This window comes from Lampris incognitus, chromosome 11 (genome assembly GCF_029633865.1).
Source record: "Lampris incognitus isolate fLamInc1 chromosome 11, fLamInc1.hap2, whole genome shotgun sequence".
Lineage (NCBI taxonomy): Eukaryota > Metazoa > Chordata > Actinopteri > Lampriformes > Lampridae > Lampris > Lampris incognitus.
The window spans coordinates 28136061-28154545 of record NC_079221.1 but is presented as its reverse complement, the minus strand read 5'-3'; the positions used below and the strand labels follow the sequence as shown (position 1 = coordinate 28154545).

Genomic DNA, 18485 nt, shown 5'->3' with positions numbered 1-18485 from the left:
TGGTTGTTGCGTCGGCCAATAGACAGCGCGGAACCTCGAGGCGCACTGACTGCCAGACCGACAGACAGAACAATAGTTGGGGCGAATAAAGTTAACGTTAGTTAGCTAGCGATAGCAATAGCGGTAGGGTTAGGGTTACAGTACGATCTGGCAGAGTTAAGGTCAGTTGTAAGCTAGCTAGCTAAATGTTTCAGTGCGCATCGTTTGTTTCAAGTCAGCGCGCTTCGAGGTTCCGCGCTGTCTATTGGCCGATGCAACAGCCAATCACGGCTACTTCTGTGCCTACACCCCGTTGGAGCTAGCGACAACCCCCAGAGCGCCTGCGTGGTCACGTGGTGAATCGCTCCTAACTTGAAAAGGCGTTTTTTTTCCCTTATCGCCATTTCCCCTGCTAACGACCCATATTGAGTTCACAATTTCGCGCGAAGATGGCCGCAAATAACAACACAACGAATGTGCTTTGCAAACTGTGCGGACTTGCCTACACTTTACCGGGTAACATTTCACATTTCCTTTTGTTCTCGGTTCCTTTCGCATTGCGGTTATTAACGTTGGTCGAGTTCAATTAGCTTGCTAGCTAGCCCATAACATGCTGTTGCGTACTTGGTGTGTTTACGTTTAACGAGAGGCGGGACGGGAGTGGAATGTGATGGGGATACTGGGAACAGAGGGAGGGGGGATTAAAATCACCAGGACGGCGCTATTTACTTTAAGTGAAGCAAGGTTGACGGGTAGAAAATGACATGATGTTACACACTCTTGTACAGTAGGTGACGGTATGCACCTTAAAGTTTGTGATCCGCCAGTAAACCGAGAGAAGAAAATGAAGTTGCGTTATCAACCTGCGCGGCCTGACGCTAGATGCAGTGGGGGTGTAGGCACGGAGGTAGACGTGATTGGTTGTTGCGTCGGGCAATAGACCGCGGAACCTCGAGGCGCACTGACTGCCAGACCGACAGACAGAACAATAGTTGGGGCGAATAAAGTTAACGTTAGTTAGCTAGCGATAGCAATAGCGGTAGGATTAGGGTTACAGTACGATCTGGTAGTGTTAAGGTCAGTTGTAAGCTAGCTAGCTAAATGTTTCAGTGCGCATCGTTTGTTTCAAGTCAGCGCGCTTCGAGGTTCCACGCTGTCTATTGGCCGATGCAACAGCCAATCACGGCTAATTCTGTGCCTACACCCCGTTGGAGCTAGCGACAACCCCCAGAGCGCCTGCGTGGTCACGTGGTGCATCGCTCCTAACTTGAAAAGGCGTTTTTTTTCCTTATCGCCATTTTCCCTGCTAACGACCCATATTGAGTTCACATTTTCGCGCGAAGATGGCCGCAAATAACAACACAACGAATGTGCTTTGCAAACTGTGCAGACTTGCCTACACTTTACCGGGTAACGTTTCACATTTCCTCTTGTTCTCGGCCTTTGGCGTTGCGGTTATTACGTTGATCGTGTTGAATTAGCTTGCTAGCTAGCCAATAACGTGTACTCGGTGTTCTCGTTTAATACTAGAACGACCGTCATTTCACTCCTGCCTAAAACGAGCATGGTCGGTCAAATTGACGGCTGGTTTTTAAACTATATTCTGTCGCGATAAATCCCAAATTGAGATATTAATGCATTGCATATGTTAGTATGTGTGTTAAGAAACGACTGACACCAAAGTTAAAATTTTTACAACTTAAATACTATTTTTCAAACACTTTAAAATGGCCGCTGTCCAACGCCTGTAAATACTGCAATGCTGGGGTAGTAGTCATGGTGCGTCTGAAACGGCGTCTGTAAATAGACATGTTGGCAATAATCAGAAATCAAGCCTAGACTATCACTCTGCACTGGAGAACGCTTTTTTTCTAGGACTGAGCAATGAAATCCCGAAGGATATGATGTGACCAACACACGTCGTAAACGCGCAAATTACGTGCGGTCAATTTTGACCGGTCATGGTCGTTTTAGGTAGATCTTATAACTTTTTTGTGCAATTGATCTAAAACTCCTTTTAATCCAAATATATGCCATTTTAGGAGATTTAAGGAAGTGGCGGGGCGGTATCTTTTTCACGAAGTTAAGCTTGAAAATCCAAAACGGACAGATGAACGTCTGGTCGTTTTAAATTCAAGTACTGGTGCCACTTGGGGATTTGTATTTGCTATTAAAACAGGTTTTTTTCTGATGTTATAGGTGTACATCACTCTAAATGTGAGTATTTCTTTCGCGAATTTGTGTTTCACAGATGATGAAGTTTCGGGTAATCTGCCCCATGTGCTGCTGTGTGGCCATATCTACTGTTCCGCCTGCCTGGAGTCCCTCGAATTCGCCAAGGTCATCCTTTGTCCTGAGTGCAAGGTAAAGTTCAAGCAATTATTTTTTTTTTCTCCCCGGTTGTACTTGGCCAATTACCCCACTCTTCCTAGCCTTCCCGGTCGCTGTTCCACCCCCTTTGCCGATCGGGGCAGGGCTGCAGATTACCAAATGCCTCCTCCGATACATGTGGAGTCTGCCGCGAGCCGCTTCTTTTCACCTGACAGTGAGGAGTTTCACCAGGGGGACGTAGCGCGTGGGAGGATCATGCTATTCCCCCGAGTCCCCCCCTCCCCCAACAAGCACTTCAACCGACCAGAGGAGACGCTAGTGCAGCAACCGGGACACATGCTCAAATCTGGCTTCTCACCTGCAGACATGGCCGATTGTTTGTCCCCCCCCCCCCTTTATTGACTAATTGACAGCAATTGGTACACATGTCACATTTTTTACAGTATGAATGACTACAGTACAAACAAAAATGCCAGGGGGGTAGGCCAAATGAAAAATAAAAAGAATATAAAAAGGAAAAGAAAAGAAAAACATTTAAGATCACAATTCATTTACATACATATTTTACAGCGAACAGATGTCATTACAGTTTTTTGGGCCTAGAATTAATACTTTTTATGTACTGTTCAAAGCCTTTACAAATAAAAAAATAAAGAGGGGTCTTTGGTTTGTAAACTTGCACTTAGGTATATAGAATTTAGCTAGAATAGATTTATAATATATGCTCTTTCCTCAAATTTATTGTCATAGACAAAATCTGAAAATAATATACTCATAAAACAATGCAAAATCCATGTAGAAGATGTCGCTGATGAATTTTGGCACATCTTTCCATGAGTTCTAGAATATTGACAATGCCAAAAAAGATGGGGCGCAGTTTCTGGATGAGCTGAGCATAAAGAACAATTTATATTTATATCGGCCTTCAGTTTCTTGAGAAAATGCTTTGCAGGGTAAAATTTATGTAAAATTTCAAAGGAAACCTCTCATCTTATTAGTAATAAAGTATTTGTGAGTCAATGACCACACTTTTGACCAAGGAATATTCTTGGCAGAGTTGCTCCAATAAGTAGTGACATAAGGCTTTGTGACAACCTCACTCTGAAACAAAGAGCGAATAGCTTTGTTATTATTCTTGCAGGATGGTGAGAAACACATTTTCCCACAAGGAGAATCAGCAGGATTAACCAAAGGAATATCTTCTTGAACTAAACCCTTGCACAAAATTACAGAACCATTAGGAATAGGAACCATTATCAGAGCAAATTCCTTAATTGTGACAGGAAAATTGAAATGAGAGATGAATTCATTGTAGTTCATAAGATGGCCTTCCAGGGTAATCAGTTGACTCACCAAAAAGTTGTTTCTGTCAAACCAATTCTTCAGAAATATACTCCTGTTTTTATATAAGATATCCCCATTGTTCCAGATATAATAATGTTGTGGTGAGAAATTGCGCTTGTAAATTAATTTCCACGCCAGTTTTGTGAAAATTTTGACAGCTTAACTGATATTTTATTTATTTTATAATCGCATACCAATAGGAAGGGGAGCCCTCCAATTTGGTTAAAACCAAATTTGGGAATGAAGTTCCACATGGAGGAGTAATTTTTCAAAAAATGTTCAGGGTAGAGAAGTCCAAAAAGTCAAGACCACAATTTTTTGCAAGATTTGATAAATACAGATTTTCTGATGTAATGAATATGATTTTTCCACAAAAAATTAAAAAAAAATTTGGCAGGTTTGTTTTCAAGGAAAAGAGTGGATGCAACATAAACAAGCCCTAGAAATACCTTCAGCTTTTGATAGGAGGACACGTCCCTTCAAGGACAGATCTCTGTTAACCAGCGATAAATTTATTTTCCTCCTTTTTTTTTAATAATTGGACTAAAATTAAGAGCACGTCTGTCCTCTTGATCCTTGGTTACAAGAATGCCTAAATAATCAACCTTTTCCTTGACAAGTTATCATCAATAGAGATTATGTCACAGCTTTTTAAAGCAAATAACTCGCATTTGTTTAAATTCAGACAGCGACCTGAAGCTTTTGAAAATACATCAATAATTTTGATAGCAGGCTTTACTGGCAAAGCATTTTTAAAATATTTCAACCTGCAATATAGACCCTTCTAAGTTACTTGATTTTATATAGTGACAAAAGGCTTGTGTAACAATTAGGAAGAGGTAAACAGACTGAACAGCCTCGGCGTATACCTCTTTCTAGACAGAATCTTTGAGTAGTACCATCTCTTGATTTCACAGAGCTGTTACCATTTGCATAGAGGGGTTTCATGGCATTGCAAAAGTATGTTCCAAATCCAAAGTTTTCAAGAATTTGCTCGCGTGTCAGACAGCTTTTTGGCCACACTACAATCATGGCTTTTAATTAGATCAACCCGAAAGTTGGACAGTCCTGTAAAAAAGGAACTTGTTTTGTCCGCGATGTCCGGGTGCTTCCTGCACATGGTGCAAAACATTTTTGGTGCAGTCTCCTCATTGCTATCGTCCTTGCCCTCAATGGATAGCCATTTGAAAGTCTTTGACCAGTGCGTTTGATATTTCCGTTTTCGTTTGGTGCTGTCGTAGCTTTTGTTATAGTCAGAGGAACTGCTGGTGCTTGCACAGGGACCCTCGTCAGCTGTCAGGTCTCGATAGATTAAATCCATATCTCAAAAGCGAATACATGCCTCCTTCAGCTTCGACGTGATGCAACTAACATAAGTTAGTTGGCTAAATAGACTAAAACAACGTTAACGATGTTTTAATTTTGCTTCCATCTAAAATATGTCAATAGTTATCCAGACTATCTAACGTTAGCTAGCGTTGCTGCTTAGCTAGCTAGTTAATTTTAGCTAACATAACCAATGTGGTTGTTAGCTAACATTAACTAGCTAGCCAACGTTGCTGCGCTAGTTAATTTAGCTAACAGCTAGCTAACCAATGTGGTTATGTTCACTAACTATTCTAATAAATCAACTACCTCAGCCAACAGTACATTAGTACACTCTACTAATTAGCCAGCTAACTTAATTTAGCACTTACCAATTGCCATAACTTGTGGAAGTTGTTCTTGGGGTCGCTGTCGTAGAGTCCACTGTACGGGGTAATAATTCCAGAGACCTCAGCTCGCAGACGTCCAGCAGCACAGATGCGAGTGTGTATGCACCAGTGATAAGAAGCAGCAGCGATCCCGCCAGAAATTCAAGAACCAATTGGAATGTCTAATATTGCGTTTTCAAGAATAAACCGCAAATGAAGATATTATTTTGGTATTTACAGCCAATGGTGAGCTGACAGAGGAGGGGGGGAAAAAAGGTTGTAGACAGTTTAACGTTAGTCACTTGTCCGCCAGGCTTTTAAGTATTAACAAGCGGTAGCCCAGGCACTTTATCTGCTTGTCCCGGGTGCCTGGGCTACCGATTTGTCCACCCCTGGTGTAGCTGGCAGAGACGGGAACTCCTCCTTGGTTATGCAACGGACCTCCAAATCACCTCCGTCTTATGAATAATAATGGCCACGGCTAGCGAGTGCACACGCTAAGCTAGCTTTCTTGTGTTCACTTGAAAGAGATGAGGGCTCACGTTTTTTCCCCATTTCAGGATAAAATCTTTGTGCGCTGAGTGAAGAGTCTCACTTGAACAATAAACAGGCAGATAATCTTGATAAATAGTAGGGTTTTCGCAAGTCTATCAAAAGTCTGGTGCACAGCGTCGCAAAGACGGTCCGGTCCGCTCAGGCTGCCATCTTGAATGGTCCTCAGTCACAGCCAATTGTGTCTGTAGGGACACCCGACCAAGCTGGGGATTTGAACCAGCAATTCCCGTGTTGGTAGGAAACAGAATAGACTGGTCTGCTACCCGGATGCCCAAGCGATGATATTTTGCTACGAGACTACTGTTGTAAGTTCAAAATGACACCAGGTCAGGTGAAGTTCTGTTGTTCCTGCTCAGCAATTTTTTGTTGAAACATATGTCGTTAAAGAACGACCAAGACGATTATTATGACCGTTTTGGATTTTCAAAGTTTAATAATTTTGTGAAAGAAAAAAAAGATACAGACCTGCCACTCCCTAAATTCTCCTAAAATTGCATATATTTGCATTTAAAATGAGTTTTAGATCAGTTGCACACAAAAAAAAGTTATGATAAGAGCTACCTAAAACGACGACGAGCAGACAATGACCGTCTCGTAATTTGCTTGCGATCATGCATGTCATGTCACTATTTATGACGTGTTTTGGTCGCGTCATTTCCTGCACGAGGTTCATTGCTCTGTCCTAGAAAATAACTAGCGTTCTCCAGTGCAGAGAAATAGTCTAAATTTGATTATTGCCAATATGTCTGGTTACAGACGCCGTTATAGACGCACCATGACTACCACTGACGCATTGCAATATTTACAGGCGTTGGACTGTGGCCATTTTAAATTGTTTGAAAAATAGTATTAAAAGTTGTTAAAATGTTAATATTGGTGTCAGTTAGTTTCTTAACAGACATACTAACATATCTACTACTACTACTTTTGGCAGTTCCCATTAGGGGTTTCCACAGCAGATCATCTGTTTCCATCTCTTACTGTCCTCTGCATCTTCCTCTGTCACACTAGCCACCTGCATGTCCTGTCTCACCATGTCCATAAACCTCCTCTTTGGCCTTCCTCTTTTCCTCTTCCCTGGCAGCTCCATATTCAGCATCCTTCTCCCAGTACATACCCAGTATCTCTCCTCCACAAATGTCCGAACCATCTCAATCTTATCTCTCTTGCTTTGTCTCCAAACCGTCCAACCTGAGCTGTCCCTCTTATACACTCGTTCCTAATGCTGTCCTCCTTTGTCACTCCCAATGAAAATCTTAGCATCTTCACTCTAACTTTCTTTATTTTAATGAAATTTTACTTTTTAATTTTATTTTTAGTTAAATTTTAACTTCACTTTAACTCTGCCACCTCTAGCGCCACCTCCTGTCTTTTTCTCAGTGCCACTCTCTCCAAACCACATGTAACTATATAATATGTACACTATATGTACAGAAGTATTGGGATACCTGGCCATTACACCTACAGGAGGTTTTATAACATCCCATTCTAAATCTATAGGCATTAATATGGAGATGCCATCCCCCCCCCTTTTTTTCTTTTTTTTTTGCGGCTCTAACAGCGTCCACTCTTCTGGGAAGACTTTCCACAAGCTTTTGTAGTGTGTCTGGGAATTTTTGCCCATTAATCCAGAAGAGCATTTGTGAGGTCAGGCACCGATGTCGGACAAGAAGACCTGGCTCGCAGTCTCCATTCTAGTTCATTCCAAAGGTGTTTGATGGGGTTGAGGTCAGGGCTCTGTGCAGGCCAGTTAATTTATCCACACCAAACTCACCCAACCATATCTTAATCAGGGTATCCGCGGAGTCTTAAAAAGTCTAAAATCGTAAAATCTCAATTTTAGGCCTTAAATTGTCTATTTTAAGTCTTAAATGGGATTTTGACAGGTCTTAAATAAAAATTGACTAACGTTACTTTTATAAAGTTACAAAGTTAAGTCTCACTTTTATTTTAAGAAATTTTTTGATTACACTGTAACAAAACTACAAAACGGAACAAGCATGGAACCAATAATCACTAACGTTAACTGCAGCCCGGTCAGAATTTATCGGCGCACAGCACACCCAGCATGAGGGCTTAGCTGGCCAGGCAGGTAGTTGAAGTTGGCAGAGACAACGGACGAAGCAAAGCGAGTGTGAAACAACGGCCTTAGCGAGCGTGTACTTAAAAAAACGAAACCCAATGTTACTTGCATACAACAGGTAAGTGCAAGTTTAATTATAGATGATTAGAGAACAGTGAATTCAGTGCGTGGTTGAAGCCTGCTGAAAACCAATTTCAAGCCCGCTGCAACTTATGTAAAAGAACTTTGCAACTTGGGATGTTGGGTATAAAATCATTACAATCGTATGCAAAGTCAGAGAAACACAAAGCGGCCATTAAAGTGCAGCAGCAAATGCCCGCTATCAACCAATATTGTCGTACATCAGGAGTGGGAGCTTCAAAATCTGACCCCAACACAACGCATTCTGCAGCTCCTCCAGTTAGCGACCTTTGGACAGCATTTGGATCTACGCCAACATTGAAAGCGGAGGTGCTATGAATATTACACACGGTGACTAAACATCAGTCATATAACAGCAACGATGGCATCGGTGAGCTGTTTACAACCATGTTCCCTGACTCTTGACATCGCTAAAACCTTCACCTGTGGAAAGGACAAGACGACGTACGTCACGCGATTTGGACTGGCAGACTTCATTAAGAGAGACCTTATCTCCAGAATTAAGGGCCCATTCGTGCTGATGTTTGACGAAAGTCTTAATCAAACCAGCAAAACCAAGCAGTTGGACCTGCATGTACGGCTCTGGTAAGGTGAGCAGGTACAGTCGAGGTACCTGGGATCACAATTTATGGGACATTCTACCTCCCAGGACATACTGAAACATGTCAAAGTAAGTAAATGTTTTATTAGCAAGCATTACATAATTTTACTGTCCCATCAATTGTTCTTTTTTTATTAGCAATGCTGTGGCAAAGTGTAGTGATTTATCCTGTCGCATGTAGTTCACTTGTTTGTCTAATTTTGTTATTGTTTTAATCATCCCTTAAGTCAGTGGTTCAGAAAAGGGGAATACATTCTTTTCACTATAATTCCATCCATAAAAACCAAACTCTTATCAGATGAGGACAAATTATTATTAAATGGGTTCTGTTTTCTAATTTGTCAGTTTAGGGGTCTAGTAAAGGGCAAAGTTTGAGAACCATTGCCTAAAGTGCAATACTAACTAGATATAAAATTATAAAGAACTGAGTAAGACTCAGACACTTACTTGAACTTGACCCAGAAAAGTGTAAAGGTTTTTCTCTTTTCTTTTTAAAAAAAAATGTATTTATTAATTCTTCTCAGGAGTGTGTGGACCAATTTAACCTCAGGAACCTGGTGTCAGTCTCAATGGATGGGCCCAACATAAACTTCAAGTTTTTGGAAATTTTCCAGCAGGAATATGCTGAAGAGTATGGAGGTGCTCAGCTTGTTTCTGTGGGGAGCTGTGGCTTTCACACATTACACAACGCTTTTAAAAGTGGCTTCTCCATGTGGCAGGTGGACAAACTTAAAAGCCGTGCACACACTGTTTCACAATGTACTGCTAGAAGAGAACACTACAGTGCTATCACCAGTACCACCGTCTTCCCTTTATTCTTCTTTGGTCACCGGTGGATAGAGAACCTGCCTGTGGTAGAAAGGGCTCTTGCAGTCTGGCTCCCACTTCAGCAGTATATGAATGCGGTGAGAAAAAAACAAATCCCAAACCCTGAGACAGCATCCTTTGACACAATAGAAGCAGCCCTGAAGGATCCACTCATCTTGGCAAGACTACATTTCTACATGACTGTCGCCAGGACCTTCAATCCCTTTTTGAAGAAGTATCAAACACACGAGCCAATGATGCCTTTCCTCAACAGGGACTTGGCTGAGTTGAGCAAAGTAATGATTGTGGATAGCACTACACATTATCATCCCAAAGCTCTTGACACTGATTAGGCTTAATTCATCTGTACACTGTGTTACTGAAGAATAGTTACATTCCTCACATTTAGTTCATACATTATAATTATGATGCACCTGTATAGAGGAGACATATTTACTTTTTGAGTTTGTCTTTTGACAGGGTCTTCTTAGACGCTTTATCAAGAGAGAGGTCCTTCAGGACATCACTACAGTGCAGCTAACCAAACTTGATGTAGCTGACAAGAACTGGCTCCAACCAAAGGACATTGACATCAGCTTGGGTGCTGAGTCTGCCCTCAAGGTAGTGTGGTAATTTAGAAATTTCATTTTATCATTTATGTTCAGGATGCATGTAGCATATATCATTTTATTGTATTTACACATATTCCCCTTTTCAGAGCAGCAAATGTTCAGAGCTCAGAGTCCTTGAGTTTAAAATGGACTGCATACAGGGACTATGTAACATCATCAGAAAAGTGCAGGAGAAGAGCCCTCTCAAATATCCAACAGTTTGGCAGATGGCTTGTCTGGACCCCTCTGTCATGTACAGAGACCCAGACAGATGCAAGAGGCAGATCACGTGTCTTGTTCAGACATTTCTGCAAGACAAACAGCTGACAGGAGGTGTTTCTGCTGGTAGGAATAGTTCTGGAATAGGCTTTGAACAAAAGTAAGAGGTCCACATTCAGAAATATTCTTTATATTTATTTGACCTGTTAGTGTAGTGCTGTAAAAAAAAAAGTCAATGTTTCAGCCAGACATTTTTTGCTCAACCTTTATAAATAGACAATTACTAATGGGCTTATCACAGAAATAAACATTTCACATAAGCAATTGTAGCACTTTTCTACAGGTTTCTCCATTTTATCTGTTTTGTGTGCACCTTTTCTTATGAGTGTGTATCTCTTACTTGGTTGTTTTCTGTTCTGGTGGTCCTGCGCCTGTTCTGTGTGCAGTGGCTCATTTGTATTGGAATAGGCTTTGAAATTGTACATCTTCGTAAACAAATGTAGTTAGAGCAGTGACTTTGTTCACCACCATTACAGGTTGATATAATGTAATGATTAATCTATGTACTTTCTCTTCACTTTTTCCTTTTTCATCTGTTTTGTAATAGGTGACGTCATTCTTCAACAATATGAAGCTTTCCTGTCCCTTGAGAGCAGAAGTGAGGAGTTCTTCTTCCCACCGATGCAAAAGATACTGGACATCTTCCTGTGTGGCTTCCTTAGCAAGCTCTATCCTGAGCTTTGGACTTTTTGCCAGAAGCTGCTCATTTTGTCCCACGGACAGGCCTCTGTGGAAAGAGGCTTTTCTGTCAACAAAGAAGTTGAGACTGTCAACATGCAGTAGGACACGATGGTTGCACACAGACTTGGTGTGTGACTTTGTCAGTCAATATGGAGGGGTTATCACGGTTCCTCTCACAAAAGAACTCTTGACATCAGCAGCATCAGCCAGGGGTCCGGGTATCGTATACACCTAGATCAAGAGAGAAGAAAGCAAGAGTCTGATGCAAAGGCCCAGAAAAGAAAGGCTGCAGAGGATTACCTGGAAGAGCTAAAGAGAAAAAGGAAAACCCTCCAAGAAGTTTCTGAAAGTCTGGCTAGAGATGCAGACATGTTTGCAGAACAGGCTGAAGGCAAGACTAGAAGTCAGATGGCCCAGCTCATAATGAAGTCAAATGCTCTGAGGAGGGGCTGCAAGGAAAAATTAGCTGAGCTCAAGAACATTGTGAAGGAGATTGAGGTCAAGAGAGAGGAGCTCAGATCAACGTATCCTAGTCCTTGTGTGCGCACACAGACACACACACACAGACTCAGACACACACATAGTGTAGGCATTAGCTGTAGAGTTTGTATTAAGAGTTGTTGGTTATGAGTTCAGAATACAAAACCAACAAGAGTTCATTGTTATCCAGCGTACTACAGGATAAGGTACGTTTTTTGCGTCATTCTATATGATTTCTGGGAACATGGTTGTAAACAGCCCTTTGTCTTCATTTGTAAAATTACACTTGAGCTCTGTATAGTCATTAATAAAAATATTTTGCAAGTAATTAAGGGACTCCTTCGTATTTTCCTTTGTCCTTCATACTTTTTTTTGCCAGTATGGACAGCACAAACAGGCTCTAACAGGTACTATTTAATGAAGATGCCAGTTGGGGACCTGTGAGGCGTCTGTTTCTCAAACTAGAGACTCTAATGTACTTATCATCTTGCTCAGTTGTGCAACGCGGCCTCCCACTTCTTTTTCTACTCTGGTTAGAGCCTGTTTGTGCTGTCCTCTGAAGGGAGTAGTACACACCGGTGTAGGAAGTCTTCAATTTCTTAGCAATTTCTCGCATGGAATAGCCTTCATTTCTAAGAACAAGAATAGACTGTCGAGTTTCAGATGAAAGTTCTCTTTTTCTGGCCATTTTGAGCGTTTAATTGACCCCACAAATGTGATGCTCCAGAAACTCAATCTGCTCAAAGAAGTGCCCATCCAACCAATCCAACTTGTGGGAGCTGCTTCTGGAAGCGTGGGGTGCAATTTCTCCAGATTACCTCAACAAATTAACAGCTAGAATGCCAAAGGTCTGCAATGCTGTAATTGCTGCAAATGGAGGATTCTTTGACGAAAGCAAAGTTTGATGTAAAAAAAATCTTATTTCAAATACAAATCATTATTTCTAACCTTGTCAATGTCTTGACTCTATTTTCTATTCATTTCACAACATATGGTGGTGAATAAGTGTGACTTTTCATGGAAAACACAAAATTGTTTGGGTGATCCCAAACTTTTGAACGGTAGTGTATGTATACGGGTACAGGGAAAAAGATTTTAATGTATAGCAGTAGAGGCCCTTTTCGTGCGTTTCGCACTCATCAGCTGCTAATAATGCTAATTTAGCAGCTGATGAGTGTGAGACGTACGAAACAGGCCTGTACTGCTATGCATTAAAATCTTTTTTCCTGTATCCGTGTTGATATTCCGCTCCTCATTAGTCGAGCACTCGACACCATTGACGGTTTCGGAAAAAAACGCTATATATATACACTCACTGGCCACTTTATTAGGCACACCTGTCCAACTGCTCGTTAACGCAAATTTCTAATCAGCCAATCACATGGCAGCAACTCAATGCATTTAGGCATGTAGACATGGTCAAGACGATCTGCTGCAGTTCAAACCGAGCATCAGAATGGGGAAGAAAGGTGATTTAAGTGACTTTGAACGTGGCATGGTCGTTGGTGCCAGACGGGCTGGTCTGAGTATTTCAGAAACTGCTGCCATGGAAATTGATGTTAAATTTGGTATTGTGGCTTGGAGGATTAATGGATATTAAAGAGCCAGTGACAGTGGTAAGATGAACAATGAAAATCTTTTTTGTTCTCCACAGGTGGAATCTACCCTTTCTGAGGGTGGTGTGTACGGGCTACAGGAGGACAGCAGAATCATTGGCCTCATCTACATGGCCAAGATGAAAAGGTACGCATGGATACTTAAGATTTTTGAATAGCATCTTCTTGAATCTTCACAAAATATTTGCACCCTATCAGTGAAGCTGGTAGAGGAGAAAACTCGTGACATAGTTATTCATCTACCAGTTGCTCTTCAATGCTAGGGGTGTTGGGCATTTAGTCACCTTTATTTTTTTGTACAAGTTATGCTATTGTTGCGGATCATCTCGGATGTCGGTGCTTCTATGAATGCACCACCCTGGAAAACTTATCAAACCAATCTGCCCTTGCAGCTCCATTATCCTGGAACAGTAATGAAACCGAGAAAAAAATAAAGGTAACTAAATGTTATATGTGACAAATCAAACATTAAAAAAAATTAATGAAAATAAAATCTAACGCACCATGGTATGCTTTGGAAAATGGCGGGAGTTGTTTGGGGTGACAGTGGCTCGAAGGTAGAGCAGGTTGCCACTTCAAGCCTCAGTTCTTCCTTGCAAAAATGTCTGTGTCCTTGAGCAAGACACCTAAGAGCTAATAGCCCCCAATGAGCTGGTTGGTGTGCATGAGTGAATGTGAGGCATTCATCGATTGTAAAGCGCTTTGAGTGGCTGTTGTAGCTAGAAAAGCGCTATATGAATGCAGTCCATTTAAAATATCTGCTATTTGTAGTAAATAGGTTAAAAAAATCAAAAAACACTGGTAGGGTCTTTTAACATCGAAAGGAATGCTGCAATTTTTGTCTTGTGTCTGTGAAGTCACCAACGGATGTAACCTTGATGAATCAGGTGAATCAACCGAGGCAGGTATTTGAACTGTTATTGGCTAATTGGGAACTTGCGTTTTGGGACGGTGCTTGGGCCATGATAGATGACGATTTGTGAGTTTAAGAAGAGACATCGAGATGAATATACCTACTGAAAAACACCCATTGTGTAACTGGTTTGGGGAATTGATTATGGTGTATGGGTTAATATGTGGAATGTTAGTTTGTGTCTGAAGGGGGCAGTCAAAATAAGATGTACTAAATATACAGCTAGGGATGCACTGATACCCACAACCAGTATCGGTCCAACTCGGGAAGGACTCAGCAAGAAATTTTTCCATTCTCAGCTGAGATGGATGGCATTGCAGTGCAACACGTGTCCTTCGGTTTAAAGACATTAATTATTAAGAATTTTGTTATTCTACAGTATTGCTATTTGTTAAGCATTTACCAAAAGGTTTGGTGTGTTTTATTCCTGTTTGTAATTCCGAGGGATTTGTTTGAACAAGGTCCTATCTATGCACTTTTTGTGACATAACGGCTTGTGACAATTTGTTCTTATCATGGATAAATTATAGCTACATAAATGCTCATTATAATAAGCACCAAATCCGAGACGATGCCTAACAAAGCGCTGTGAAACAAAAGCGCAGAAACGGCATGCTAGGCGCCGAGATTTATATTTATAAGACTGATATTTATTGATGATTTCTTAATTGTCATTTCTCAGTGCTCGCATATGTTGAAATGAAATTTGTCCTCTGCATTTAACCCTTCCTATACAGTAGGAGTAGTGGGCGGAGCAACTCCAGTTCCACATTCCGTCAGCTATTATTATTAGCCTGTAACAACAATACTTTTAATGAGATAGCCGCAGTGGCGCCCCCAGAAATGTTTCATCGGCGTGGCCAAATGGGGCCACTGAAAATCTTGGGGTGGCACACCAAAACCAAAAGCCATGACGGAATTTCGGGAATTCTGTTATGCTGTTGTAGTATACTGTATAGGCTAGTTGAAAACTGTCAATATGAGAGTTAAAAAAAATACATTATTGATTTAAATGAACAGCACCTAATGTAAAATATCAGATAGAAGCATATTATGCATAATCAGAAGCATATTCTGCATATGCGGCTCGTGGCTGGGGGGGCCAGTAGTATCAGGGTGGCCGTGGCAACCCCTTGGGGGCGCCACTGGATAGCCGTAACAGTAGGCTTACCAATGTAATACGCCAACATTTTTCTGACAATCGACGAACTGTAATAAATGGAACAAGGTAGCACAATTATAATGATAGCAGCATACATTTCAATAAACAATTTAAATGAAAATAAATGAATGACCTTACATAGAATAAAATTAACTGTAATAAATAGAACAAGTTAGGCATCACAGTTATAATAACAGCAGCACACATTTTAATGAGCAGTTTCTTTCCAAACGTTCAATTAAAATTTAATAAATAAGAAGCTACTCTCTTGTAATTTGGAATGGCGACAGCATCTGCTGCTTCTCTGAGCTGTTGTGCAATTTTGACTCTGGTAAGGCTCACTTGTATTACTTTGGTTTGTAAAACGAAGGCACAGAGTTCCCACTCCTGAGTTATAAAGTGACAGGTGACAGCCATCTACACTTCCGTACTCACCAAGGTCCAAATGTCTGTTGTGAAACTTCACTAGAACGACCGGGATTTCACTCCTACCTAAAACGACCATGGGCGGTCAAAATGACCACTGGTTTTTAAACTCTATATTCTGTCAAGATAAATACCCAATTGAGATATTAATGTATTACATATGTTAGTATGCATTTTATGAAACTAACTGACACCAAAACTAACATTTTAACAACTATAATACTATTTTTAAACAATTTAAACTAGAGAGACATGGTCGAACTTGAATAGCAAGTGAAAATATTACCTGAAAAACAAAACGGAAAATGCATATTGCTAATCTCACAAACCTAACAAGGCCTATACAACATGAAATGTAAAAAAAAGAACTGAAAATAAAACGGTCCCAAACAAGGACTGGAACTTTTAAACTCTATATTCTGTCAAGATAAATACCCAATCGAGGTATTAATGCATAACATGTGTTAGTATGTCTGTTAATGAAACTGACACCAAAGCAAAATTTTAACAACTTTTAATACAAATTTTCAAACAATTTAAAATGGCTGCTGTCCAACGCCTGTAAATACTGCAACGTGCTGGTGGTAGTCATTGTGCGTCTGTAACGGCGTCTGTAACCAAACATGTTGGCAATAATCAGAAATCAAATTTAGACTATTTCTCTGCACTGGAGAACACTAGTTTTTTTTCTAGGACAGCACAATGAACTTGACGAAGGAAATTATGTGACCAAAACACGTCTATAAATAGTCACATGATTCGCACAATCACGTGCAAATTACGAGATGGTCATTTTGTGACCGGTCATGGTTGTTTTAGGTACTTTTTTTGGTGTGCAATTGATCTAAAACTCAGTTTAAATGCAAATACAGTGGTGCTTGAAAGTTTGTGAACCCTTTAGAATTTTCTATATGTAACCCCTACCATATAGGTAGGGCCTGGGTTCTGCTTTAAATAAGTGGCGCTATTACCTGAAGTAATACACTGTTGAAATTGTTACCGAGTGTTTCTTAATACTTAGATTATAACTATTGGCGGTGCCTCCATTAAATGTGTGGAAGTAGTTTGAATATGACTTCCTTTTAAACCTTTAAATGTATTTATATTTTAATACAACTATGAATTGTCTATTCTAAATGTCTATGACGACGCAACACATTTGCTTTAAATTCAAATATACCAAAAGGTAGGTATTTATTAACCGGATGTTAATGTAAAATATTTGTAGTTTGCAATTATCAACAGTCAATAATAATAATAAAAATAGACAATGTCACAATATGTATAAACACATGGCTCAAAGCCTGTTCCAATTCTATTCAATAATAATTAATATTTCCAATAAAACTCTGTTGTCAACTCAATCAATGTAAAGACAAATTGTACATGTACCAATAAAACTGTGGGCTCACACACTCTCACAAAATGTAGCGCAGTCCAAGTGTAACGTTACCGTTGCAGGCCTGACGTTGCTTGTGAGTGGTGAGGCCTTAAAACTGTAATTGGCCGCTTCGCTTGTTTCTGGACACAAGCATAAACAAAATAGCATGTGCTTAATTTCAGTACTCGCATATCCGTGGAAAAGGAATGGGGAAGAGGTGGCCGAAGAGCGGTGAAGAGAGGCGTAGAGAGGCAGAGATGGGGGGTGAGGGGTCAAGCACTCTGCTGCAAGCGCAGGAGAATGACTGAGGGCGCGAAGAAACCACCGGACAGTCACAGGCACACCAGGGGAAGGAAACGGTCTCCGCAGTCGTTCAACGGAGAACTTTCCTGGTCCTTGGTCTCTCACCTTCGACTATGTCCAAATCCTGAATCAACAGGATACACTGAGCTACCAAGTCCAAATACCATCTCAATTTGATCTAGTATCAACTTGTCACTTAAACTAGCGTTAGCAACCTAGCTAACATCACTATGTTAAGCTAACCGCTTGCCGCGATTAGCTATTACAACATTCATATTACACTATAACGGGGAGTTACAGTTGACAAACATAACAAAAAAAACTTTTACCTCTTGTACATCCAGTTAGTACATACATCCCATGGATAACGCTCTGTTGATCCCGACGTTATGTACAAACAGCTCACAATACAGAATAGCAGCTTTCCTCAGCAGTGTCCTCAAGGGTTCTGATTCTTTACCTCACGCGACCTAACATTGTAGTACTAAGTCCCGCCCCTCTATCTCGGCATACATTTTGGTTGGCTAAATATTACAGACGTACCAATGAAAGAAAAAGGAATGAATGACATTTATCATCACGTTAGGCTGTAAACCTAACAACCAAGCTAGGAACACGTACTGTATATTGTACACATCAAATAAACCAGGCTCATGAATGAACTCACATTAGAGCTTGTAAGTTGTACATATCATAATTTATAACCATTGTAAATAAACGTGTACATAACCATGAAATGAACTGTAGCTTATTTATTGAATGTACTGTAATCTTATTTATTCATTTAACTTTTTCTGTTTTAACTTATTCATTAAATGCTCATAGCTCACTTTATCCACTAGGCTACATATATTTCTGCATAAATATGACCTAAAACATCATCAGATTTTCACACAAGTCCTAAAAGTAGATAAAGAGAACCCAATTAAACAAATGAGACAAAAATATCCTACTTTGTCATTTATTCATTGAGGAAAATGATCCAATGTTACATATCCGTGAGTGGCAAAAGTATGTTAACTTTTGCTTTCAGTATCTGGTGTGCAGCAATAACTGCAACTAAATGTTTCTGGTAACTGTTGATCAGTCCTGCATATC

The 18485-nt window shown here is 40.4% G+C and overlaps 1 protein-coding gene across 1 annotated transcript in view; it reads left to right on the top strand.

The window, feature by feature from the left end:
- The first annotated feature begins 428 nt into the window (after positions 1 to 428).
- The window catches only part of rnf17 (ring finger protein 17), a 207213-nt gene continuing 189156 nt past the window's right edge, over positions 429 to 18485 (top strand). The window contains exons 1-3 of the mRNA XM_056288888.1: positions 429 to 495; positions 2231 to 2343; positions 13241 to 13329. Coding sequence (XP_056144863.1) covers positions 429 to 495; positions 2231 to 2343; positions 13241 to 13329 — 269 coding nt within the window. The remainder of the gene's footprint in view (positions 496 to 2230; positions 2344 to 13240; positions 13330 to 18485) is intronic.